This window comes from Panicum hallii, chromosome 1 (genome assembly GCF_002211085.1).
Source record: "Panicum hallii strain FIL2 chromosome 1, PHallii_v3.1, whole genome shotgun sequence".
NCBI classification, from domain to species: domain Eukaryota; kingdom Viridiplantae; phylum Streptophyta; class Magnoliopsida; order Poales; family Poaceae; genus Panicum; species Panicum hallii.
In genome coordinates, this window is record NC_038042.1 from 45,785,746 (window position 1) to 45,811,857 (window position 26,112).

At 43.8% G+C, this 26,112-nt stretch overlaps 1 protein-coding gene across 4 annotated transcripts; it reads left to right on the forward strand.

Annotated features, from left to right (window-relative positions):
* The first annotated feature begins 807 nt into the window (after positions 1-807).
* LOC112896925 (probable sodium/metabolite cotransporter BASS4, chloroplastic) lies at positions 808-20,580 on the forward strand. 4 transcript variants are annotated; one of them, XM_025965083.1, is made up of 14 exons: positions 822-1,188; positions 1,284-1,374; positions 3,345-3,452; positions 3,530-3,597; positions 4,118-4,196; positions 4,352-4,410; positions 4,514-4,582; positions 5,191-5,304; positions 5,714-5,735; positions 5,828-5,895; positions 18,190-18,275; positions 19,202-19,331; positions 20,199-20,300; positions 20,381-20,580. In XM_025965083.1, the coding sequence occupies exons 1-14, from the start codon at positions 1,012-1,014 to the stop codon at positions 20,447-20,449; spliced, it is 1,242 nt and encodes a 413-aa protein (XP_025820868.1). In that variant the 5' UTR covers positions 822-1,011; the 3' UTR covers positions 20,450-20,580. The 4 variants fall into 4 exon arrangements, 3 of the variants coding, with proteins under 3 accessions (XP_025821053.1, XP_025820979.1, XP_025820868.1); XR_003229566.1 differs by lacking the exon at positions 5,828-5,895 and having other exon boundaries at positions 808-1,188; positions 18,190-18,204; positions 19,202-19,444; XM_025965194.1 differs by lacking the exon at positions 5,828-5,895 and having other exon boundaries at positions 817-1,188; positions 18,190-18,204; positions 20,381-20,579.
* Positions 20,581-26,112: the final 5,532 nt, after the last annotated feature.

Below are 26,112 nucleotides of genomic sequence, written 5' to 3' on the forward strand. Positions count from 1 at the left end.
CAAATTGTTCATGGTTGGAATATCTTATGAGACTAATGTCAAAATAGAAAATGGTGGTAAGTGTTATATTTTGAAAACTTTCTAGCATGCGTAGTAGACGTGTATGTATGTGAGTATGATGTGCGCTAAACGATCCACCGGTATACTTGTAAATGGTGAAGTAACATAGCTCATAAAAAGATACTTACACAAATTAGTGCGAATTGTTAATTTGATCCTTCGAGTTGTTAGTATGTACCCTTTTCAAAATAACGAAGCAAAGCATCCATATCTTGATTGAAATCTAATGGTGCATATCTGATAAAAAAATCAAAGATTATGGAAAAGGCAAAGTTTATTCCAAAACATACTTTAAAGTTTTCCATTTTAGTACATGCATAATTTATTCACAGATGTATCTGCCTTAAGTTTTGATTCAAAGCTATTCCAGGTTAATTCATACAATCTCAACGTGCAGTTCCACATGATATTAAATCTAAGCATTTTGCGGGTCGGCCTCCGATTCGATAAAAAATCCGGTTTCTTTCAGACCTAAAATCCATGTCAATTTCATCCATTCACTCCATTAAGCCCGTAAAATCGGGTTCAAATCGGACCGGCCAACACTCCTTTTCCAAAAAATAATTATTTTTATTATTGCAATTATTATACTTCATCCGATCCGAATTTTTTCGAGCCGTCAAATTATGTGCCACGCCCGGTTGGCTAGGGATAAGGGTATTTGACTAGAGGCCGTCGGACCATTGCTCAGGTCTAGAAATCATCAAGAGGCTGCCAGCCTGCCAGTGATGAGTAAACAATCCAGTTGTTTATAGTACCCATTCTCAAAATGTCGTTTTCTTTCGGAGGAGAGATTTTCCGAAATACATCGATTTCCCCCCTGAAATTCCTGGGGTTTGAATTCGGCCACACTTCTCTACTCCATGGATCAAGCCGTTGGTCGGAGCCCCTTAATTCCCGATCCCCACTCGGTGGCCACGCGCGCCGGCTTCTCCGCCTCCGCCTGCCGCGATGACGACCCACCACCCCTCCCTGCTCCGGCCACCCATCCTGACCCGCCGCGTCGGGGTCCTCGGCCGGCGCCCAACAGCCCACGCCTTCCTGTCCGCCACCGTCGCCTCGGCTCGGCCTCCTACGCCGCCCCTCCGCCTGCGGCCTGTGCGCGCCGCCGCCGGTGGAGCCTCGCGGGTAACACCCAAACCGAAACCCCGGCGCCTCGGGTTCTCTGCTACTCCTTGGGGGGCATGCTTCGATTGGGTTGTAAATGCCTGCTTCCTCCACAGGTTGGTGGCAATGGAGGCAAAGGCGCGGAGCCGCCTCCCGCGCTGGGGGCCGCGCTGCTCGACTTCGCGCGTAGCAACTTCCTTCCCCTTGGTGAGTTCCGGCTTCTACGGTCTATGCGGTCCCAGCTGTTGCTTAATTGTGTAGCGGCGGGCAATTTTTGGACTGCCCTTTGTGTACGCAATGAGAAGCTTGTCTCCCTTTTTTTAGATAAAGGAATAATTCAATATCCCGGCTTCTAAATCACAATGCAGTATATCCAGCCTTTATTACAAAAGTGGCCACTTATGGCTAACAAAGTGGAATTAAAAATAACCAGCTTCTAAGCAAAGCGCCACCCATTCTTCGCAAAGATATCGATCGCCGTAGTCTCCAAAGCTTGACAAGCTCATGGTATAGTTTCCCGCTCCTCCTGCTTCTGTAGTAAGGCCCAGAATCTGATCCAGTGAGTAGCCCTGAAAAGGATCTGCAAGCAAGATCGTGTGTTTACGCTATCCATATCTGTGTAATTGGCTCTACAAGTTTCTAGAAGAGCAATAAAATCGAGTTGTTGTTCTTTTGTAGTTTCCGACAAAAAACGAAATTTAGCCAAGTCACGAAGACCTCTGCTATTCCAAAAGATGCCTTTCATTTGACACTAATTGTTTTTGTTTTTTCCTTTTGTCCTTTCCTTTGTTTTGCTAGACCAAAAGTTGTTGATATTGCTTTTGTAGTTTTCTTTTGTCTTGTCTTTTGTTTTGCTAGCTCGGAAGGTTTTGAAGTTCTGGCTTTTGATTTTTGCTTAGGCTCGAGTTGATAAATATCACCTAAGTGACTATTATCCTCAGCCAAGCTATCATCCAGAATGTCATTATGAATATGGCATAGAGATAACTGATCCAAACCATCATCATCCTGTGATTCCACATCATCTAAATCTCTAGTAAGGTCCCTTTTAACTTTACTGTTACTTATTGGTGATGTGGCTAACCTATGAGTTTCCATGATTCTAATCTGTTTAGTCGCTTTTTTAAATCTATCCCTATTAGTGCCCACAAAGACGCTTATGTTGAATATATTGGTTGAAATGCGATCTTCAGATAAACTCCGAAAATGATTGACTCAACCTTGACAGGGAATTCAAACCACCTATCCCCAATGACAACACAAAGTTTCTGAGGGAAAGCCTTTGAATCAATCACAGACACCAACACTCTGCCAAAAGAACTATTGTTTATCGTCACCGTATCAATCATCTGAGGTGCTCCAATCATAGAACCAAGAGCCCATAGCACTGGAAGCTCTTTCAATTTTTTAGGAATTCTAAAGATGTTGATCCAGACTTTTGGGATTAAAAGTCCTTCTTCTTCATTGGACCATTCAGCGAAGTTAAGATGCGTGCCGCGATCTTTTAAAGTCATTCCACCAAAAGAGATTGCCCACTGCAGTTCATCTTTCTACGGCATGATAAAGGTGTCTTGCCATCCTCCTAGACATTCCAAATCCAGTTATTAGAACTAGGAATGCGGCGCTGTAAATCAGTAATGAGTTGTGCAGCACTCAAATGGCCTCCTTCAACAGTGATCTTGGTGCTCTTGATCGGTGCATGCGGAATATGGTAAAACCCCTCACCATCTGCTGCATATCCAACCCACTGTGCAACCATCTTTGGAGCTTTCATCATTGGGCATTTCTGTTTGACATGTTCTTTGCTCTCACACACCTCACAGAAGACAGGTGTCCAGTTGTGAGACTCCGTTACTTCACGACCCAATTGAGGTACAATTGACAATAAGTAAATACAATTATCTAGCTCCAGCTCCCGAATAGCCTTGCTAGCGTATTATCCTTGAATTTTACTACACAACAGAAACATAGAGCATGAGCGATAGACAGGTTTGGTTTTCAAATGCAGAAAGTTTTGGAGTAAATCTTGTACATTCTGCTGTTTAAACATAATAAAGTGGCTGTATAGGGATGTTTTCTCTAATTGGTTGCATGATGTTGCTGTGTAGTTGACAAAGCATGCAGCATCTCTGCTCTTGACCTCACATGGACTGATTTGTGTCTTTCTCATTGCTAAGCTCTTGTTGGTGGGGTCATATTGGGTCTCCTAGATCCTAATCTTGGATGCCTTGCTCACAAATACTCCCTGTCGAAGTACAGCACTTTTGGGATATTTGTGATCTCAGGTTTGGTTTCTTAACTATTTGTGTGAATCCTTGTCCTATTAGTTCTGTATGTTAATATCTTCCTCTTGGCGGTATAGGACTGACCCTGCGAACCAAGGAGCTTGGTGCAGCATTAGAAGCTTGGCCTGCTGGACTATATGGACTAGTATGATCTCATGTTTACTCTGTGGCTGTCAGAGTTGCACGTTCTAATATTTTTTCTTTCTATCGACCATGCAGTAGAGCTTGTATTAAGAAGAATAAAGAAATGTGTAGATACCCTTACAAACAAACCCTCCACGCACCAAGAGTTTACTAATTATATTCACGCCCGTGATTATATATCAAAGAAACGTCCTCGACCGAAGCATAAAAGCTCCCATTGGCACTAGGGCAGTTAGGAAGGAAAGACTCCGGGTCCTGTCCATACACCACCACTGCATTTCCTCAGTAACCAACAGCAAGGCTCCAACAACACTTGGAGTAGCACATTAAAAAATATTCTAATATTATTATGTGGTCATAACTGTAAATATGTTGAAGAAAGTTCTTACTCCCAACATTTAGAGCCAAGATATTGTTCCATATGAAATTCTGTACCATTTATTGTTGTTAGAGATGCCAGGTCCCATACTTCTGTTGGGCATAAGTTTGCTAACTTCTTCTGTTATTATATATAATTGCAGGCCTCTATTTTGCTGTTTACACCCTTTCTTGCTCAGTTTATTATGCAACTTCAGCTCTTCCCTCGTGAATTTATCACTGGTAAATAGGTTCAAGTACATGTACAATTTTCATATGGATTTTCTGTTCTCATGTATTACCAACCTTTGTGCTCCTTACAGCTTCTATGTTCGAAATTAACTTCTTTTTTTTTTGCAAGGTATGTTTGATATTAACAATGACAATGCATCTTACAGGGTTAGCTATGTTTTGCTGCATGCCAACAACATTATCAAGTGGAGTCACACTAACACAGGTACTTTTTGTTTCCATTTATTCACTAACATCTAATACTGCACATATTTTCTCATATGGCTACACGAGCATTACAATCCAATATTTTTTTTACTACTATGCAGCTTGTTGGCGGTAACTCTGCACTTGCTCTTACAATGACAGTTGTATCCAATTTACTTGGCATTATCATTGTAAGCAAAGTTTTCCTTTAATTTTTTCTTGATGGTCAAATGGCATCAGTGATTGGGCTAACTAACCCAATATGAAATTACAAGCTTAGCTTGATTGAGTACTTATAATTATGCAGCTTTCCTCCAAATTCACTAAATGTAAAATGCTAACGTATACATAGAAAGACATTGCTTTTCTTGGCTGAATGTGATAGAAATCGTGTGGTTCTTTATTTCTTGTATATGGATGTAAAGTGAATATAAATGGACATGATAGTTACTTAAATATAATCCACTAGTCCTTAAACATGCGAACAAACTGGTAGAATAAAAGACACATTATAAAATGCAACAAACCTCTTCACTTAATCGTAGCATGGACTGTTCCTGGTCCTTAGTTGTATTCATCTGAGTTCAGACTGGCTAGTAGCATTAGCCTTCCTAATTTCGGTGTTAGTCAAATAATAGAAATAAGTCAACCCTGAACCCAAGACCAAATTAGATGTTAGATAATGGGCCACCTATATTTCTATGTACAGCATTTTGAAAGGCAAAAACCATTCCTACTCTGTGCAATCTGGTCCTATTCTGCGCAATCTGGTCATTCTTCTTCGTGATCATGGAATTAGGTACCTCTTTCTCTAGCAATGTACATTGGCGCTGGAGCTGGGGTGTCTCTGCCTACTGAGCAACTATTCAAAAGTCTGGTCACCCGCCTTCTAATCCCTCTGATTATAGGGAAGGTATGTGGTTATTCATATCTTTGTACTCCCCACATACCTAACTATTTCATATAAATACAATAGGATTGCACCCATTATATTTAGACCTCCTTTCAGTTTAATATTTTGAAGTGAAAACTGACAGGGCTCATTCTGAGTCTCATGTAATTGCCTTTCATGATGAATATTATCATGAATCATCTGACTAGAATATGCAAAGCACAACCAGAATGGCCTTTCAGATTTGAACTCGTCTATTTTATGTTCTTTATCATAGTTTTCTGTTAACTTTGAATTTACTTCCTCTCTGTTTTTCAAACAAGAAATGATTGAATTTACCATCTCTCCCTATGTTTTGTTAATACTATAGTGCAAGCCTAAAATAACTGGAGCTTCCTGGAGAGACTTATGATGGTTTGTTGTTTGTCAGGTTGTTCGAGAAGCCTCAAAAGGTGTGCAGACTTTAATTTCCTCCTTTATTTGACAGTAACTCCAGGTTATGAATGTTAATTCACAATTGTAGTTCGTGTATCCATTTATGTAGGTATTGCTGATTTTGTTGATGGAAATCGACAAGGCTTTTCAGTTGCAAGTGCTGTTCTTCTCAGTGTAGTATGTCTCAAATCGAAACTTATTTGACAAGTAAATTTGATTCTTTTATTGAGCTGTTCTGTTCTACACAAGTAGGTAAAACAACCGCTTCCAGTGATAGTAGCTTTGGACTTACAAAAAAACTTGTTGATATATGCATTGGTTGATTCAGGTGCTCCATTCATTATGCTGCTTCAGTAGAAAATGTTGGTTGTAGTCAGGCTAATTCAACATTAGTGGATAAAACTTTTTGATGTATCAGTAACATCTGGATCCTTGATTAGTCCTTTAGCATGCCATGCTGTTGGGTTCATATGTAGTGCTTCCAAGCCTGCCAACCCTTTTGGGAGCAAAGCGGGGACAGAGGGCAACTGAGTTGCTATGCATGCCTATTGCCTAGACTATCCTGCATGAAGTTGAGCACAACAAGTATTTGGGCGGAATAAGTCCCCCTCAAGTATCGAGGTTTGTCTACTTACCCCTGATGTATGAAACCAGGTGATGCACCCCTCAAAGTATTGAAAGCTATCTAAATAACCCCTCAAGAGGTGTTTTTGCAACCAGTTTTGCCTACGTGGTTGAAAGGATCGTGGTCCAAGAAGGGGGGGGATGAATCGGGTCTTTTTCAATTTCTACCAAATCCTTAACCTACAATTAGCGATGCCAAATCTATGAATTTTGAACCTATCAACTAGAGCACACTAACATTGAAATCCTAGGTAGGTAAACACACTAACATGCACATTTTGCCTAGTGAAGATCACACTATCAAATATATTTCCTAGACAAGAGAGCACCCTAACAATAGATGATCCTACTCAACAAACAAGCAAACAAAGGAAAGAACAAGTAAAACCAAAGTAAGTGTTTGAATGTAAAGAGAGGGACACGAGACAATCAGATATTTTTCGCATGGTATCGAGGAGTTGATGCTCCCCTCTAATTCACGTTGGAGCACCCACTAAGGGTTGAGCTCCCTTGCATCACCAAGAAGCAATTGTTCACTAAGAATGCTCCTTCTCCATCTCCGGAGCGGCGAGCTTCAAACCACGTACAATCTTCTCTTCTTGGGGCTCCCACAAACTCCAAGAGCTCACCAAGAGCCTCCGGGTCACCAAGACCGTCTAGGTGCCGTCGAACACCAAGAGTAACAACTCCCTAAGCCTTCACTTGACGTACACTAAGCTGGCCCTAAGCTCAAGCACACTTGCACTCTCAAATGGATGATTTCTTTTAGTTTTGGATCAACTCTCAAGCTCAAGATCATCTTATGGCTTCAAGTTTTTCTCTTATGATAAGGCCTTAGGTATTCAGGGTGTCAAAGGCAGCTCAAGTGACCCGGGGGAACTCAATTAATAGGCTAGAGATCTAGCCATAGCCGTTGCAAACAACTTTCCCGAAAAGCATAAAGCGTCGGTTAAACCGGTTTTAGGTTTCGGTTCAACCAATTACACTGAGCTGTGAATAGTAGCAGTTAAACCATAACTGCCTCTGGTGCTGATGTCATTGCACCGACGGTTTACACCGGTCACCTGTTTTCTGCACCAACTTGATTGACTGACTTGGAGTTGAGCTTTTCTTCGTGTTTTTCTTCTTCCAAGTGTTGCTTTGACTTCTTTGTGCTGTTTAGGACTGAGCTTGAGCAAGTGTGCATGATTTCAAGGCCAAACTACGCTAGGTCAAGCTACTAACTCAAGAACCCATAGTACGGTCAAAGACTAAAAACTATAAAACTTGAACTAAATCAAGTGTCCTTCATCTCCTTGTGACACTTGATACTAGAAAGGCCCTTAATCTTCATGTCTGAGTCCTTGACACGCATTTTCATGCAAATTGAGGGGTCTCCTTTCATATTTCATATGTGACAACCAACAATTGATAATTTCTTCAAAACACACGTTAGTCACATACGGTTGTCATTGATCACCGTAACTTACCATATGCATCTATCAGCCTAGATGCTTCAATCTCCCCATTTTTGGTGATTGATGACAACACAAAGTAGAGATGGAATAATATGAAAATGAAAGTGCTCAACAACAACACATGCAAGATAAGAGATAAACAACGAACTAAACAAGCATGCATTAGTGAAAGGAAAGCACATGGTGATGTACTGGTCGGTGTCGTCATCGTCGTCGTCTGAGGAGTCGACGGTAGAAGCAGTCTCGATTGGAGTAGTCGATGGAGCAGCTGAAGTAGTAGGAGCTGACGAAGCTGCTGGCTCCGTAGCGACACTCGTGGACTCCGTCACGGGTGCAAGTGTAGCCGCGAGTGAAGTGCCGAGAGCAAAGTCCGTCGAGCTGGGACGAACGACCTCAGGGTGAAGCAGTTGTGTACGTGGAGGAGTCTCATCGAAGCTCAGAGTCGTGACCGGTAGAGAAAGAACAAGTGAAACTGGCAGACGTGACTGAGTTGTGCTCTGCTGAAGCTGCTGGAGAAACTACTGCTGCTCTAAGTAGTGTGCACGCTGCTGCTCGCTCATCGGACTCTGCTAAGGCACCGGAGCTGAGAACACCCCTGTCTGAAGGAGTGGTGACATCGGGAACGATGCTAGAGGTGTCTGCACGTAACCGCCAATAGGAGGAGGAGGGCCAGCTGGGTCAAACTGGAGCTGCTGAGTAGTGGGAATCTGAGGCTCTGGCAGTCCAATGTGACAGTAGATGGCTCCAAAACAGCCAGAGAAGAACGTGTGCATCTACTGCTGCTGCATCGCTGCTGCTGAAGGAGCTGCTGCCTCGTGGCCTCCTGCTGCTGCCTCATCTCCTGGAACATGATCCTCTGGGCCTCATGCATATGTGCCTGCTCTGCCTGAAGTCTGTCCTGCCTCTCGTTGGAACGACGCTGTTGCTGTGTCTAAAGGATGGTAGCAAGCGTGTCCGGGATGGTGACCTGAGCTGCTGCAATGGGAGGAGGAGGTGGTGGACTAAGGTCATGACGCTCTGCCTCTGCTCCTGCTCCTGACGGCCCTGCCTCCTGGTCGTGAGCGGCTCAGGAATGCTAGGAATGAAGTCCTCGTCGTCCTTTGAGTCCTCTGAGTCTGTGGCAAGGTAAGCTAGAAGACAAGCATCTGCTACTGCAAGTGCCTCGGTCTCCGCTGCCATAGGATCTGCTCCTGCCTTAGCCTCTGCCCTCTCTTGAAGGATCTGCTCTGCTCTGCGCTAGCCTCTAGGGCCTCGACGACCATCACGAGGACCGGTGCACATGTATGTCTTGAAGCGAGACCTCGAACGCTCAAGCTCGTGCATGTGCTCGCTATCATTTACCCGACCACAAAGCCAACTGATCCAGTGCGCGAATGGTTGCTGTCGCTGCACTATCATCCCATCCATAATAGCATCCTCGAACTCCTCAGAGCCATGTGTATGGTGTATGCAACTGGAGTGAGTCTGTCTGGAATCCTCGGGGTGCCTGACAAGAATGACAAGAAGGGCTCTGTGAACAATACCCTGACCTCCCCCTCTGGTGGAAAGATAGCTTCGTGAGCACGGCAAGGAGCCTTAGCATCCCCGAAAGCCAGGGTGTGCAGGTACATAGGATCATCTACATACCGGACTCCCAAACGATGAGCTAAGATGTCACGAATCATCCTCCAACATCCACCAGCAAACATGAACTGATTATAGTTCCTCTTGGCCTCGACGAACACTATGGCGTTGAAGATCCTAATCCATTCTTTGACATACTGCCACCTCTCACTGAGCAAAGCCACGAGTCCGGGGAACTACTCAAAGTACGGGAGTATAGGAACTCCAGCTGACACACGGAGAGCACCCCAGCTCAAGACTCTGTGCTCACTGAACCTAACACCTGTCCGGCTGTAGGCATAGTAGAAGCTCTCCTGCAGAAGTGTCCAGAAGCGAGGATCCGTCCTCGCCTCCCTCTCTGCTGGCCACCAAGCATCAGACCTCACTGCACGAAGTCTGCGGACTTTGGGCCCTGGTAGCCCTCTCAAGTCCCTCAATATCACTGGTGGCACCACTGCCTGAGTACCACGCTCCCTAGTCGGGTCCTCTGAGCCAGAGCTGCTATCACTGTCAGACTGCTGTGGCTGAGTACGAACCTCTAGCCTCTGAGTGCCTCCACCTCGGGTACGAGGACCAGAACGAGCAGGTGGTGGAGTAGCTGCTGCTGCTGCTGAAGCACGTGTACGCCTTGAGCGGCGTAGCGGTGGGGTGCCCTAAGCGGCAACTGTTGCTAACTCTTTCTATGCTGCAGCTAACCCTGAGCCTACCTCCCCCTGAGTGTCTGCCACTGTCTCACGGATACGAATCGAACGCTGTGGCTGTCCCTGAGTATCTGGCACTGCAAGTGTGTGGTCCCACTCACGTTGCTCGCGAGTCCGCTTCCTCTTGGGCTTCTCAACTGCCTTACCCTTTCCCTATTTATCACCTGCCATCTGCCCAGAGAATATGGTAAAAGATAATAGAAAGATTAGGGCTAATATAATGTACAAGAGTCATGCACTAGAGACGAGAAGATCCTAAGCAAAGCATGGATTTTGATATGAGCCTAAGCACAAACTCTAGTGGATAGCTGCTATCATGTAACACACTATATGAGATAAGGAAGTGTAGAAGCTGTGTGTGCTCAAGTGCGATAAAACAGTAAAGCTAGGCATGAACAGATCATGACTTTCAAATGATAGCAAGAATAGTGGATGTCTTATGAGCAAATGCTTATTAGGTGAGAGACCAAGATCTACTGCATTGGTTTAAGATGAGAAAAACAGGAAATAGGTGCTCACCACTGCAGATCAGGAGAAACACAAGAAGAAAACGAAGAAATTTCCGTTCAGGCAATCCACCGAACACCTTGAGGGCGTCCTATGCCCTGGTGGAAGAGGAAAAAACCGGGCCGGCGTGGGCTGCAGCGGCGGTGAAGTGTGAGGGGGTGTTGCGTGCGGTGAAGTTGAGCGTAACCGGCGGTGGTGAGTCGTGGCAGTGGCGGTGTGCGGTGGCGCTGATGGGGTGGCGCGGGCGGCATGGAAGGCCGGCGCGAGTGGTGAAGCGGCAGCGTGCGGTGGTGAAGCGGCAGCGTGCGGTGGAGTGTATGCATGGGCGTGGAGTCACGGCGGCTGCGCGTGTACGGGCAGCGGCGCACGGGAGTCGGGAGAGGAGTGGGAGCCGGCGGTAGTTTGATTTTGGGGAAGAAAGAGCGAAAGAGTAACTGACGAGTGGGACCCGCAAAGAGATAAGGAAGTATTGACAAGGTGGGCCCACAGATCAGAGAGGCGCCGGTTGAACCGATGCCTAAGAACCATAGCGACGGTGTAAAGCTGGGTGTATGTTTGATTGAGGTTGAATGGATTTGAATCGAGTCAACGATAGGAACACCGGTTGAGCCGCTGATGCATCGGTGCATTTCGTCGTTTGAAGCTGAACATTAGCAAAATGAGCAACCAGATGAACCGATGGCCTGCATTTTGAACTAACCGGTTGATTGCCAAAAACAGAAGGTTTAGGAGAGAAATCCCAGAGGCACCGGTTGAAACACCGAAGCATTGGTGTAAGCGTCGGTCAATAAACAGTGGCTATGATCACTGTTTTGAAAATCCCTTAAGCGCCGGTTGAACCGACACTTGCATCGATATGCCGTCGGTGTAACCGGTGTTACTTAAATTGCTGCGCTGAACTACAATCTCTACTTTTGATCCAAGTTTCAAAGAACCAAAGGCATGAACACCCAATTTGGACCATTTTCGAGAGACAACCTCACCCCTCAAACACATAGTTGCTTAAGAGCTTCTATATAACATAGGCAATTAAAACCAAGCGAGGATAAACACAAGATCCAAGGTATGTATGAGTCATACAGCCTATGAACTTAGAGATTGAAGCTTTAAGTTCGCTAGGACATGACTCAATAGGCATGAAAGCGCAACATTGATCTTATCACTCTTGTTGAGTTGACATATCATATTGAGCATGAATATCATTCTCTAAGGGTGATTTACTCCTTTGTGATGCTACTAACGTGATGCAATGCTATGCAAGACAAAAAAGTAAATATGAATGCACGCTATACGACAAGCAAAATGCATTGTGAAAATTAAATCTATCTTGTCAAGTTTGAACCCTTGTCAGGCTTACTCATGATGAACCAAACTTCTGCATGAGCGAAAAAAAAGACCACCGGCTCATACAAAACCCATGTTCATCACTATCTCGACAAGGTTAGACAAGCCCCTAACAAATGTACATATGAAATGTAACTACATAACAAGGCAATTACATGATGTTAGAAGCATCTAAAATGTTAAGCTCACTTCGCAACCTACAAAAAGTGCCTCATCTAGTGGTTTTGTGAAGATATCCACCAATTGATCTTCGGAACGAACACCACAAAGTGATATATCATTCCTTGCCACATGATCTCTCAGAAAGTGATGGCGAATATCTATATGCTTCGTGCGAGAGTGTTGAACCGGGTTGTTAGCAATTTTTACGGCACTCTCGTTATCGCAAAGGAGCGGAATCCTATCTAGTTTCATACCATAGTCAAAGAGGCTTTGCTTCATATAGAGGATTTGAGCACAACAAGCCCCGGTGGCAATGTATTCCGTCTCCGCGGTTGACAAGGCCACGGAATTTTGTTTCTCTGAAGACCAAGAGACCAAGGAACGCCCTAGCAAGTGGCACCCACCCGATGTACTCTTGCGATCCACACGACATCTGGCAAAGTCCGAATCCAAGTATCCCAAGAGTGTAAAACTAGTGCCTTTGGGGTTCCATAAGCCTTTGCTAGGTGTATGTTTGAGGTATCTAAGGATCCGCTTCACGGCACTAAGGTGGGATTCCTTAGGGTTAGCTTGAAAATGAGCACACATACATACAATAAACATGATGTCGGGCCTAGATGCAGTAAGGTAAAGAAGCGACCCAATCATAGAACGATAAAAGCTTTTGGTCAACCGGTTTATCTCCCTCACCAAGGTCAAGACGCCCATTGGTTGGTATTGGAGTCTTGATCGGCTTGTAATCATCCATCTTGAATTTCTTGAGGATGTCCCTCGTGTACTTTTCTTGATGGATGAACGTCCCTTTCTTCAATTGCTTGACTTGAAAGCCGAGGAAGAAGTTGAGCTCACCGATCATGGACATCTCGAATTCCTTAGCCATCATATCTCCAAACTCCTTGCACAAAGTGGGGTTAGTTGAACAAAATATAATGTCATCAACATAGATTTGACATACGAAGAGCTCGTCGTCATGACTTTTGTGAATAGAGTTGTATCCACCCTCCCGATCGTGAAGCCCTTCTCAAGTAGGAAGTCGCGAAGGCATTCATACCAAAACCAAGGTGCTTGCTTGAGCCCGTAGAGCGCCTTGTTCAACCTATATACATGATTAGGATATCTGGGGTGTTCAAACCCGGGAGGTTGTTCAACAAACACCAACTCATTAATGAAGCCATTTAAGAACGCACTCTTCACATCCATTTGAAAGAGTTTCATGTTGTGATGTGAAGCATACGCTAAATGTTTCACCAAAGTCCAACTGTTCAACTTGTGCAAAGCCCTTAGCCACAAGTCTTGCCTTGTTGCGGACCACCACACCATGTTCATCTTGCCTGTTGCGGAAGACCTATTTGGTGCCGATGATGTTCTTGTCTCGAGGTCATTCTTCAAGAACCCAAACTTCATTGCGGGTGAAGTTGTTGAGTTCTTCTTGCATGGCCATCACCCAATCCGGGTCCGCAAGAGCTTCATCTACATTTGTGGGTTCCAAGCAAGAAATAAACGAGTAATGTTCACAAAAAGAGGCATATTGATGTCTTCGAGTTCTTACTCCACCAGAAGGATCTCCCATGACTAAGTCAATGGATGGTTCCGGGTTGTCCTTGTTTGCCTTTCTTGTGGTAGAGGTGATGTAGCTTGTGGTGCATCGACATCTTCAGCTTGAGCTTGGGCTTGTTCAAATGTGATGTGGGTGTCATGAAATGGAAGTTGCTCTTCATCATCTTGTACAGCTTGGGTGTCTTGAGGAGGATGTGAAGCACCGTCTTCTTCATCGGATGACTCATAGTGTATGTGAGAATATGTTGGAGTAGGTTCTTCGACCTTTGAGTCATACTTGGAAGAGGCTTCAACTTGAGTGGATGAAATGGGAAGCGCTTCATCCTCCTCCTTTGGCTTGACTTGCCCAACGGCCATCTTGTTCATGACATCTTAAAGTTGTTCATCACCTACATCATCACAATTGAAACCCTCCTCTTGGGAGCCATTAGTTTCATCGAACTCCACGTCACATTTTTCTTCAATCATACGAGTAGCATTATTGTATACTCTATATGCCTTAGAGTTTGATGAGTAACCAACAAGAAAAGCAACATCACAACAACTTTCAAACTTCCCTAGATGCTTCCTCTTCTTGAAAATGTAGCACTTACAACCGAAGACCCGGAAGTAGGAGATGTTTGGCTTCCTCCCAATGAGAAGCTCGTAGGGCGTCTTCTTCAAGAAGTGGTGGAGATACACCCGGTTGGATGCATGACATGTGGTGTTGATGGCTTCCGCCCAAAAACCATTGCGAGATGCCAAAGTCATCCAACATGGCTCTTGCAAGGGTGATCAAGGTCTTGTTCTTCCTCTCCACCACTCCATTTTGTTGAGGAGTGTATTTTGATGAAAACTCATGCTTGATGCCGAAGTCGTCGCAAAACTCTTCAACTTATGTGTTCTTGAACTCCATGTCATTGTCACTTTAGACCTTGCCACTTTTGAGCTTGCTCAACAAGAAATGATGGTTATTGAATTGAGACTTAGGAGGCAAGGTAGGAAGAGGGCGAGTAGGAATTGGACACTCCTTTGTGTGGTGCCCAGTGACTTAGCAATGTTGGCAATAGGAGCCCACTTCCTTGATGAAGCATTCCTTGAGCTCCGGAGACTTGGGATAATTTTCTGGAGGCTTGGGGAAGGTTCCAAGTCCATTGGTCCCAAAATGCCTTGCATTGTGGAAGAGGATCTCCTTGTGCAGGTATTCTCCCTGTTACCGTGTAGACGCACTTGGTCATGCTTTCAAGCTCCTCTTCTGGTTCTTTCTCCCTATCATGGTTAGTCTTTGAAGAAGAAGGAGAAACAACGTGACATATAGTAGAGAGAGGTGATTCCACAAGATCTTCAAAAGAAGTAGATGCATTGACTTTGATTGATTTGGTCTTTGCTATTTCTAGCTCATCATCAATGGCATCAAAAGCAAATTCAAGCTTTTGGTACTTCATGTTCAAGTTAGCATAATCAAGCTTAAGTTTCTTGTTGCATGAGTCAAGAGACTTATTGAGCACAACTACTTCATCATGCTTGAGAAGCAATTCATTGTGCTTAGCAAGTAACTTGTCATGATCCTCTCTAAGTTGCTTGCTAGACACCACATGATTCATGAGTTTCAACTACCTCATTGTGTCTAACTAGCAACTCGTCATGTGAGGCCTTAAGCTTAATATGATCACTTTCAAGAGACTTGAATTTAGATTTATACTTCTTGATCACATCATTGTATTCCTCTAGAATCAACCTCAACTCATTAGGCGATAAGTGTTCACTAAGAGTTGAGCTCCCTTGCATCACCAAGAAGCAAGTGTTCACTAAGAATGCTCCTTCTCTATCTCCGGAGCGGCGAGCTTCAAACCGCGTACAATCTTCTCTTCTTGGGGCTCCCACAAACTCCAAGAGTTCACCAAGAGCCTCCGGGTCACCAAGACTGTCTAGGTGCCGTCAAACACCAAGAGTAGCAAGTCCCTAAGCCTTCACTTGACCTAAACTAAGCTAGCCCTAAGCTCAAGCACACTTGCACTCTCAAATGAATGATTTCTTTAGGTTTTGGATCAACTCTCAAGATTTTCTTCTCATGGCTTCAAGTTTTTCTCTTGTGCTTTGGAGTGGCCTCAGATATTCAGGGTGTCAAAGGCAGCTCAAGTGACCCGGGGGAACTCAATTTATAGGCTAGAGATCCAGCCACAGCCGTTGAAAACAACTTTCCCGAAAAGCATAAATTGTCGGTTAAACCGGTCTTAGGTGTCAGTTCAACTGATCACATTGAGTTGTGAATAGTAGCCGTTAAACCCCAACTACCTCTGGTGCTGATGTCATCGCACTGACGGTTTACACCGATGTGCGTTGGTTGAACCGGTGCTGAAAGAATTCTCTAGACAGAACACCGCAACTCCAAATTCGGTATTGTAACAATAAACTACCAATGCACCGATGGCTCTGATGGTACCATCGGTTCAACCAGTGCTGAAGCCTGTTTTGATCAGAACCTTTTGGCGCTTCTGTGTAGATAGTCATTGCAATTTTCCATTGCACTGACGCCTTCATTGACAGCATCGGTTAAAGCAGCAACTGTCGGTTTAACCGGTTGTGTAGACTTTTCTTCATTTGGTCGCCATCTCAACTTCCCAAGGCATCGATCAGGTCAAAATCTGGGGTGTCGGTTTAACCGGTCGCCTGTTTTCTGCACCAACTTGATTGACTGACCTGGAGTTGATTTTTTCTTCGTGTTTTTCTTCTTCCAAGTGTTGCTTTGACTTCTTTGAGCTATCTAGGACTGAGCTTGAGCAAGTGTGCATGATTTCAAGGCCAAACTACGCTAGGTCAAGCTACTAACTCAAGAACCCCTCTTAATAGTACGGTCAAAGACTAAAAACTATAAAACGTGAACTAAATCAAGTGTCCTTCATCTCCTTGTGACACTTGATACTAGAAAGGTCCTTAATCTTCATGTCTGAGTCCTTGACACGCATTTTCATGCAAATTGAGGGGTCTCCTTTCATATTTCATATGTGACATAACCAACAATTGATAATTTCTTCAAAACATACATTGTCACATACGGTTGTCATTAATCACCAAAACTTACCATATGCATCTATCGGCCTAGATGCTTAAGTGGTGAATCACATGGATGACGACATGGAGGTGACTCAGCATATCTTGTTGATCCCTCTCGCTTCATCTCTATTACACTCCATGCCCACATGTCATATTTCTCACTCTTTTTTTTTCTTTCCCTTCCTTGTCCAGCATCTCCGTCCCTCCAAGTGACAGCAACAGAACACAAGTGCTTGTGTTGCTCCACCATGCACCTCACCCTGGTGCCATGCTAGCTCTGGTCAATGTCCTGTACTTCCCCTCCCAACACCCAAATCTTACATCTTTAAACCCTTGATTAAGAATATCAAAGGATTATCCATCAAGGCCATCATGTAGTCTCGCAATGCATGCTGCACACCTGCAGAACTGAACACGGAAAAATATTGCTGCCGCCACAGAAGCAAAATGTAGGAGAGAGAACAAGGAATGTTTGGATAATGCTTAGCGGTTGGCCACAAACAGCATTCTCTTCTGATTCTCATCATGTTCCTTCTTGGGACATGACGCAACTCAGTTCATCACTTTGTCTATGATCTCCTGGACGCAGCCAAGGCCAAGTGCAGCAATGCCGAGCAGGCATATTGGCTATAGCTTGCCATGCACCAGATCCACTCCTGTACTGCTGCCTGATATTTCCGTCCTCGTCTTGCCGTTTGCGTAAGCTGCGCCGACAGTGAGAGCACAGCCTGCCACGACAACTATCCCCGGCTTGCTGCCCGAGACAGGAGCTGCTTGGTTTACATGCACTTGACAACCTGTTGCCCGTGCGGTGTTGCCTGATCCATGCATGGCCGATGGCCTCACCTGCGACATGGCGTCACTGCTTCAGTAGCAGCACTTGACTGAGTGTGAAATGAAGAATGGTGAAAGATATGTCAGATGAGGCTAGAGTGTCAGGGAGAGTAAAGAAGAGAGGCTGTCTGACATGACGAATTGTAGCCACGTGTCCATCTAATGCGCCATGTTGGCAAAACCATCTACAAAACCGGTCTACCGGGTTATTTAGAAGGTATTGAAAACCTTAGGGTGTGTAATACACGGTTTCTAATGTACGCGATGCGTCTGTTATTGCACATATCTGGGAGTTGGCTGCTGGCCTCTCCTTGTATTATTTCTTTCTTGTATCCTGTGTCGTTCGAGAGCAATAATACCTGCTTTCATACTATGGGAGGCCTAAGTAGATGAACCTCGATACTTTTAAGGGGTAATTTAAACTTATACCTATTTGGGTTCCGCGTTGATCCCATCATATAACAATTAAAATATAAAAATCGACTTTCATGTTCAGATAGAGACACCGAGAATATTTTGGTGTTACATGGGAGAAAGATTTCTGGAGTTCCTCTGTAGTTTATGTTGCTCTTGTAGTTTGTGTTCAGTATTTTACAAGTTTGCACATCTGTGATCTTTCGATTTCAGTCCTAAAATATTTCATTTGACAGGTCCCATGGATTCAAGTAAGTAGATCAAGATCACTAATCTTATCTGTTCAAGTAAAAGCTTTTGCGGCTGCTGTTGCTATTGGAGTGTACGTTTACCATCTGATTTTATCATAGTGAAATGCTTGTAAATCTATGTGGACATGGGATCAAATGATTGAGGGAGGATGAAGCTTAAATCCTTATTTTTCTTGTTCATCTATAGTTATGCTTTTGATATTGTTCACCTTGAAGTTTTACAGAACAAGTGTTGTGCTTGAACTGCTATGCTTCACAATTATCTACCAAATTATTCTTGTTATTACAACTTCACAAGAGACCCTGTCTGAATACAAATATATGTTCTGAATTTGCTTAGGGAATCAACTTCCACCTGACATACAGTATGATGTATCATTACACAACTAATCCTGATTTCAAATAATAGCCAAGTTTATTTTGACAATGTGTTCACCTTTACTGATAGGCACGCTTGCAAAGTACTTGACTCAGCTGGTAGTTTGATATATCAAATCACCTACTGTTATTCAGTGTCATATTAAAGTAGTGGTACACATAACTTTATTCTGCCGTTGCTGTGTTGTTTTGGGTTTCATACTAGATTGGAACACTTGCTACTTGGATTCCAGAGGCATACTAAGGCTTCGTTTGGATACTTTATAATTCCTTATAATCCATACTTATTAGGAGGGATTGGCAGTGAAATTGTTTTATTTTCACTCCGATCCATATATATTGAGGCTGAGGAGGAATGAGTTTATCCAAACAAAGCCTAAGTAACTAAAAAACAAGTTGAGTCAATACTCTCAGTCCCAAGCAAAAAGAAAAGAAATAAATAGAGATTACCTTGCTTCAACGGTTCTTAACTGAAGTTTTTTTATTAACCTTTTCTTGCTGGTCAGTAGTACTGGGCAGACTTTTTTTTTTCTCTTACCTCCAATATAAACTGCTTCTTACTTTCGCTTTCACTTCAGCTATACCTCAACATCTAACAGGAGCACATTTCTTGTCACAGGCTTCTACATCTTGCTCTGTTGGCTTTCAATGCTGGGATGTTGCAGATCTTGTCACGTCTTGAACAGAAAGGGGAGTCGGTCTTTGCTAAAAAAGAGTACGCACGAGCTGTCATTTTGGTGGCCAGTCAGGTCAGTCTTTATCATTACTAAAAGAAACAGAAAGCCTGTAAGTGAAACTAATCAAACTCCTGCTGGTGACCATATGGTTGCTTGTCTGATATGGCCTCTACTCGCGGACCAAGGTATTGGCAACTTTGTCATGCCCTGGATTGTAGTGTAGTTTTTGGTGTAAAGTGGGTGGTCTAGAGGGGTCTTCTAACAAATTGAACTTCACAGTTCGCACAGAATCCAAACAATTTAAACTATCTTTTTTTTCCTTACTTGTCCAAACTCTAAAATTCCTAACTTAATGGGCAAGACATAGCATGGTCAAGCAGCAAGCCCTTGACAAGTCATTGTAATCAGCTTTGCTAGCTAACCGTTGGCACACCATCTGTTGTGTGGGTGGGTAGGCTTTTGTCAGCTGGGCTTGTCTATGTTGCTTATTGAAGGGGAAACAGTAGGGTGAGGTATTCATGTTTGATAACTGATTAATGTCATACTTTTATTGCAAATAAACACACAATTTCATGTTTTCTTATAATGAACACACAATTGCATGTTACTACTGAGATAAGAAACAAATCAGAAATATGCCTATATGAAAACAGAGAAACCAGAAAGTTACTGCCTATTTGGACGAGCTAGGGTTGACAGAAACTGGGCTAGTTGTGGAGTTGGCATGTTTCCCATAACTTTTGCGTCTGTCCATTACTGGGCCAATTACAGCAAGAATGTCTACAGGCACATAGCTGTAACTGGATTAGAAGCAGCTTAGAAAACCAGCTTGGAATGAACAGTTTGAATCGAAGTTGTTCCAAAACACTAATAGCTAAAGATGAAATTGTTTTTCTGTTCTCATGACATCAAAATATTTTAACTGGCTTTCTCCTGTAGAAAACATTGCCTGTGTTGGTTGCTGTGGTTGATCAGCTTGGAGGAGCCCTCGGAGAGTCTGGATTTCTGGTCATCCCTGGTGTCGCTGCACACATTAACCAGGTTCTCATTGCAACACAGAATTGCTATTTGTCACTTGCATTCTCGTGGGAGTCATGTCTGATGTCTGAAACACTTTGCAGATCATTATCGATTCTTTTATAGTAAATTGGTGGCGCAAGAGGGATCAACAATTTACTAATGCAAACTAACATCAAAATTCGAAATTTGCGTGTAAAATAGTGTACAATGTTTATCAAGTTTCAAGTGACACTGATGCAAAATGAGGTTACATATTCAGTCTGAATGAAAGCAGCCATATCGAGATTATTTTACACAGAAATGCTTTCTTGCCTGAAGGAATGATACTGTCTTGCCTCCGCGATCCTCCCACTCAACGTTTTCGGATAGTTGAATAATATATGAAAGCATTGATTGTCCTTGTCCTCCAGGAAGTTCAGTAAAGGGGGAATCGCTAACTGCAAAGCTGATTTGTGAAGATCATATATCCTTCAGAAACGAATCTTACTAACTTCTATTTTTCTCATCACCCTCTGGGTGGCCTTTAATGCTCACTCCACCATGCTAACTTTTTTTTTCTTTTTGTGGATGTTACTAAACCATGCAAACTGTTATGATGACTGGCATTGCATAGACCATGTTGATTTATGCGGTTTGATAGGATTCTGGGAGCCATGACAGCTACAGCTGCCCTGTAGAACGGTAATGCTGTTGCGCAAAGGAGGTGACTCGAGCAGATAACAGAGGGCTGGCCGGCTGGTACTCACTCTTGTAGCCACCCATTTATGTTCGAACCTAACCTGCTGTTCACTATCACTGTCTTGTTCATCTCATCAGTTTCATTTCAGAGTGCAGTCTCCTATGGGTGCTCGTGACCAATTGCAACCGGGAACGTCGATGGACCGCCCCCGAGCCCCTGGTTTTCTGGTACCACGCCCCCATCAAGCTCCAGTGTGCCCCCTCTCTCTCTTTGGGGCAAAAGCTGGGACGAGAGATTCAGCCCGCTGCTGCTTTTGACAAGCCGTGCAGTGTCCTGATTGTTCACCTGGCGTGGCGTACCCCAAGGGCATGGTGGTGCGGTGGCCACGGACGGATCCGTGGGGGAGCCGACATCTATGCTGCGCCCGCTGTTCCAGGTCTTGTTGGGGGAGAAAAAGGCTCCGGTGCTGGTACTTCCACCGCAGGGCAAATTGGTACAATTGACACATGATCTTGTACGCACATATGATCATCTCCAGCGTGTACTGTTGTGTCCCGCGCCGACAGCTGTTCCCCACCTCCCCTGTGCGGACAAAACTGCGGACCGGAGCGGCGCGGCATATTCCAGGATGGCTGGTTGGCTACCATTTCAGCACTTGAGGGTTAGCAATGTGGATTGAGGCTAAGAGTGGAGCAGTCGTTTGCGGTATTGCTGAGGGACTCGAGCCACTACCGTTAACGAGTTGCAGGCAGTTTTACATCACCCTCCACTTCGAGCTCCAATCGGAGAAGCGTCGTATCTTCGCTCCAGCGTCCATACACTTGTGAGCGAGCCCAGGATGTCTGCAGCTGCAACTGACACAACGGGTTCTTTGCCTACTCAGGGAACAGGAGAAATATAAAGGGACCAGGCAGGCAGATCGCATCCACCTCGTACATACGGATCCGTGTAGACAATTCATGGGCTCGCATGTGGCGTGCCCCCGGTGCTCTCGATCGATCGATCGATCGAGGGCCGGGCGGGCGATGGGATGGGGGGGAGGCTGCCGAGATGCTCCCCGGCGTCGACACGTCGGCGAGCCACCGGGTTTCGCGTGGAGCTAGGCTCCGAGGGATGCCCTGTGGCAAGGACCAATTTACCCTATCAAATCCGTCCGTGCCTTGTCCCGCCATGTTTGCCTGGCGGCCAGGCCAACTTGGCTCCGCCGCTCTGTGAGCGCTTCCTCGCCTGCAATGCTCTGTACTTGGTGTTAGATATTTAGGCAAAATTTCAGCATATTTTAATTCCGAATATTAGTAACAAATTCACGGCACAAATTAGTGATCTTATGAGAACAAAATATGTGCTTGTGTTCAAGTTAATTTCATTGACTAACACAAGCAAAGGAATAAATCAAAGATGGTTTAGACTGTACCTCAAGGCGGGACCACTGCCGGAGGCACCGGTTGTGTTGTTCCTGGAACTGGATAGGACTGTTTGATGTAGCCGAATTAAATCGTTGCAGTGCAGATGGCTATCGGTAAGTAGTTGAGACGATCTTGATATTCACTTGGGGAACATAGCTACGGCCACCGGGAAGTAGTCATTCGGGCCGCCGGATGTAGACAAAATAGTCGGAGATGTAGATGGAGTAGTCGTGCAGGATGAAGTAGTCGTATAGCTTGAGAACGAAGTAGTCGATAGCCACCAGAAAGTAGTCATTCAGGGAGCAAGCGAGCTGACGCTCCTTAAAAATCTAATTGCCCGCTATCCTGTGCAGGACCTTCAGCGTGCAGGGTTTCGGATCTGCTCTCACCAGAACTGTGCGCACAGAACTAGCGATGGGGATGCTGACAGCAAAAAATAGAGGGAGAAAGAGAGAGGTAATGTTGAGTATTTCTGAGGTAGATCAATGAGAGGAGGCTATCTACTTATATAGGTGATCAAAGAAGAGAAGGAGATGACCTTGGACACAATAATAGCCATAAAAATTACGCCATTAACCAGTCATTTAATTCTCTATTTTAATCACCAATTAATAACCCAGCTATTACTCTCCTCAATTTCTCACAAGGTATTAATCACCTCTTAACTTCCCAGCATTAACTTGTGGGCCTTTTAATTCTTAATTTATCATTTAAATAAATGGGCCTAACCCTAATATTCCAACAATCCCACCAAGAATTTCAAAACACACAAGAAATGCTCTCAAATCCACCGTAATCTTTGATATACCAGTACTTCGATGGAGACTGTTAATTTGAACATCCATCTAGAACTAAGGTTATACTTATTCACAACTGATCAGTGGACTATGCCTTGAATTATCAATCTTGTGCAAGCAAGGTTGGCCAGAGCCCTTCACTGATACTAGGCTGCGAAAAAATCTCCGCGGTTTGGACCTTATAAGTCATACTCCAGTCCTTTTCATGGACATCTTGAGATCACCCACTCTCATAGATTGTGACTGGCAGTTAGCCCATATAGGTGCAATCCTTGGAGATGTTCTGTAGGCCAACATCTCTACTCCACTGAGCCACTTGGATCACATTAACGTTTACACCAACTTGCCATACAGATTAGAAGAGAATGCACCACCGCTAGAATGAGCCTTGTTCAAAGGTGTTGGAGCTGGCTTGCAGTCACTAAAACCAAAGCGACTCGAGACCTTCTCCACGTAGTGGGACTGAACCCCACCATCATCTTTCTTGACTAGTTTAATATTTAGAATAATATCAGCCTCTCCCAAATCTTTCATCTTAAAATTTTGAGACAAGAACTCTTTGACTTCCTTAATCTCATTATAGCTTGTCCCAAAGATTAGTATGGCATCCACATACAAACATAAAATCACTCATTTGTTCCCACCATAATGATAGTACACACACTTATCAGTTTTGTTCACAACAAATCCTGTTGACGTAAGAGTTCTATCGAACTTTTCATTCCATTGCTTAGGTGTTTGCTTCAGGCCATATAAAGACTTAATCAGTTTACACACCATACCCTCTTGACCTTCTGCCACAAACCCATCCGGCTGATCCATATAGATCTCCTCTTCTAACTCTACATTTAAGAAAGTTATCTTAACGTTCATCTGATGAACGAGAAGACCATGAGAGGCTACTAGGGAAAGAAGTACTCGGATTGTAGTCAATCGGGCCACAGGTGAATAAGTATCAAAAAAGTCTTCTCCTTCCTTTTGAGTATAGCCCTTAACTACAAGCCTTGCTTTGTACTTTTCAATAGTACCATCAGGTCTAAACTTTTTCTTCAACACCCACTTACGTCCTACAGGTTTGCACCCATAAGGACGCTCGACTACTTCCCAAGTACCATTAGACATAATAGAATCCATCTCACTCCGTATCGCTTTCTTCCAGTAGTTAGCATCTGGAGAGGAATATGCCTCTTCAATGGTTTTACGAGTATTATCCACAAGGTACACAATGAAATCCTCACCAAAAAACTTTGTAGTCCTCTGTGTTATGCCCCTTCTAAGAGCTTCATTGTCATCCTCCTTAGGATTTTTCTCATGTGTATGTTCATTGTGTTCTATTAAAACAGCAGGTTCTTTATTAACCGACAATTCAGAACTAGTTGTGCTACCTTCCTCTCTCATAGGGAAGATGTCCCCAAAGAATGTAGCATATTTGGATTCAGTACCAACATGCATATTAGGTACTCCAAATTTTACTACTAGAAATCTATATCCCACGCTATGAATAGCACAACCAAAAAAGACACAATCTACAGTTTTAGGTCCAAGCTTACGTTTCTTAGTTATTGGCACATTGACCTTTGCCAAACAATCCTAAGTACGTAAGTAAGAAAGTGTTAACCTTTTCTTCTCCCATTCTTCAAATGATGTTATCTCTTTATTCTTCATAGGAACACGATTCAGGATATAACAACTAGTCAAATTAGCCTCACCCCACCATCCCTTGGAAAGTCCCGCTGTGTCTAACATGGCATTAACCAAATCCATTAGAGTGCGGTTCTTTCTTTCGGCAACCCCATTTGACTGAGGCGAGTAGGGAGGTGTCCTCTCATGAATTATTCCATGCTCCTCATAGAATGAAGTGAAAACATTAGAAAAGTACTCTTCACCACGATCCGACCTTACACGTTTGATCTTTCTCTCGAGTTGATTTTCCACTTCAACTTTATAGATTTTAAAGTAGTGCTATGCTTCATCTTTAGATTTCAACAAATAAATATAGCAAAATCTAGTCAAATCATCTATCAAGGTCATGAAATACGTTTTGCCACCTTTTGTCAACACTCCATTCATTTCGCACAGATTAGAATGAATTAATTCTAGAGGTGCCAAGTCCCTCGCATCTGCAGCCAAGTGAGGCTTGCGCGGTTATTTTGGTTCAACACATACATAGCACTTAGAATTTTTGACAAAAGTGAACTTCAGAATTAAACTCAAATTTGCTAGCCTCATCATACAACCAAAATTGACATGACAAAATCGTGAATGCCAAACATAGAACTTATCATATGTATTCATCACATGGTTCATAGAATTGTTACGTTCATCAGACAAAGAAAGGCGGAACAAGCCTTCGCAATCATACCTTTTTCCAACAAAATTATCATACTTCGAAAATACATATTTATTGGATTAAAAAACTAATTAAAATCATCTCTATATAGTAGAGAGCCGCTGACTAAGTTCTTCTTGATGGTAAGGATATGTTGTATGTTCCTCAGATGCAAGGTCTTTCCCGAAGTAAGCTTCGGATCGACCGTACCAACACCAAGTACACGCGTATGCGATCCGTTTCCCATCAACAAGGAGGAAGTCCCTCCGACCTGATGAGAAGAAAATAAGGAAACATCAGCATATACATGTATATTAGCCCCAGTACCAACCCACCATTTAGATGATTGACATACTGAAAGAATTGTAAGTAACAGATTACTGTACCCCGATGTTCCTCCAGTCTCGCTAATGACCATATTGGCAGATTTCTTGCCACCTTTACGGTTTGGACACTTAGCAGCAAAGTAATCCGGACTCTTGCACATATAGTAAGCTCCCTTCTTCTTCTTCTTAAAAGTGGTTGTTTGAGTAGTCTTTGTCGAATTCTGTCATGGCTTGTTCTTCTTCTTGTCAGACACATTGAGGTTCTTCTTCTGTACCAATGGAGCTAGAAGTCCCAG

Bases quoted from the DNA above. Each gene is read 5' to 3' on its own strand.
- LOC112896925 (XM_025965083.1), top strand. From the start codon at position 1,012: ATGACGACCCACCACCCCTCCCTGCTCCGGCCACCCATCCTGACCCGC. The intron at 19,332-20,198 runs GTCAGTCTTTAT...TTTCTCCTGTAG, and splicing joins TCATTTTGGTGGCCAGTCAG to AAAACATTGCCTGTGTTGGT. The intron at 20,301-20,380 runs GTTCTCATTGCA...AACACTTTGCAG, and splicing joins TCGCTGCACACATTAACCAG to ATCATTATCGATTCTTTTAT.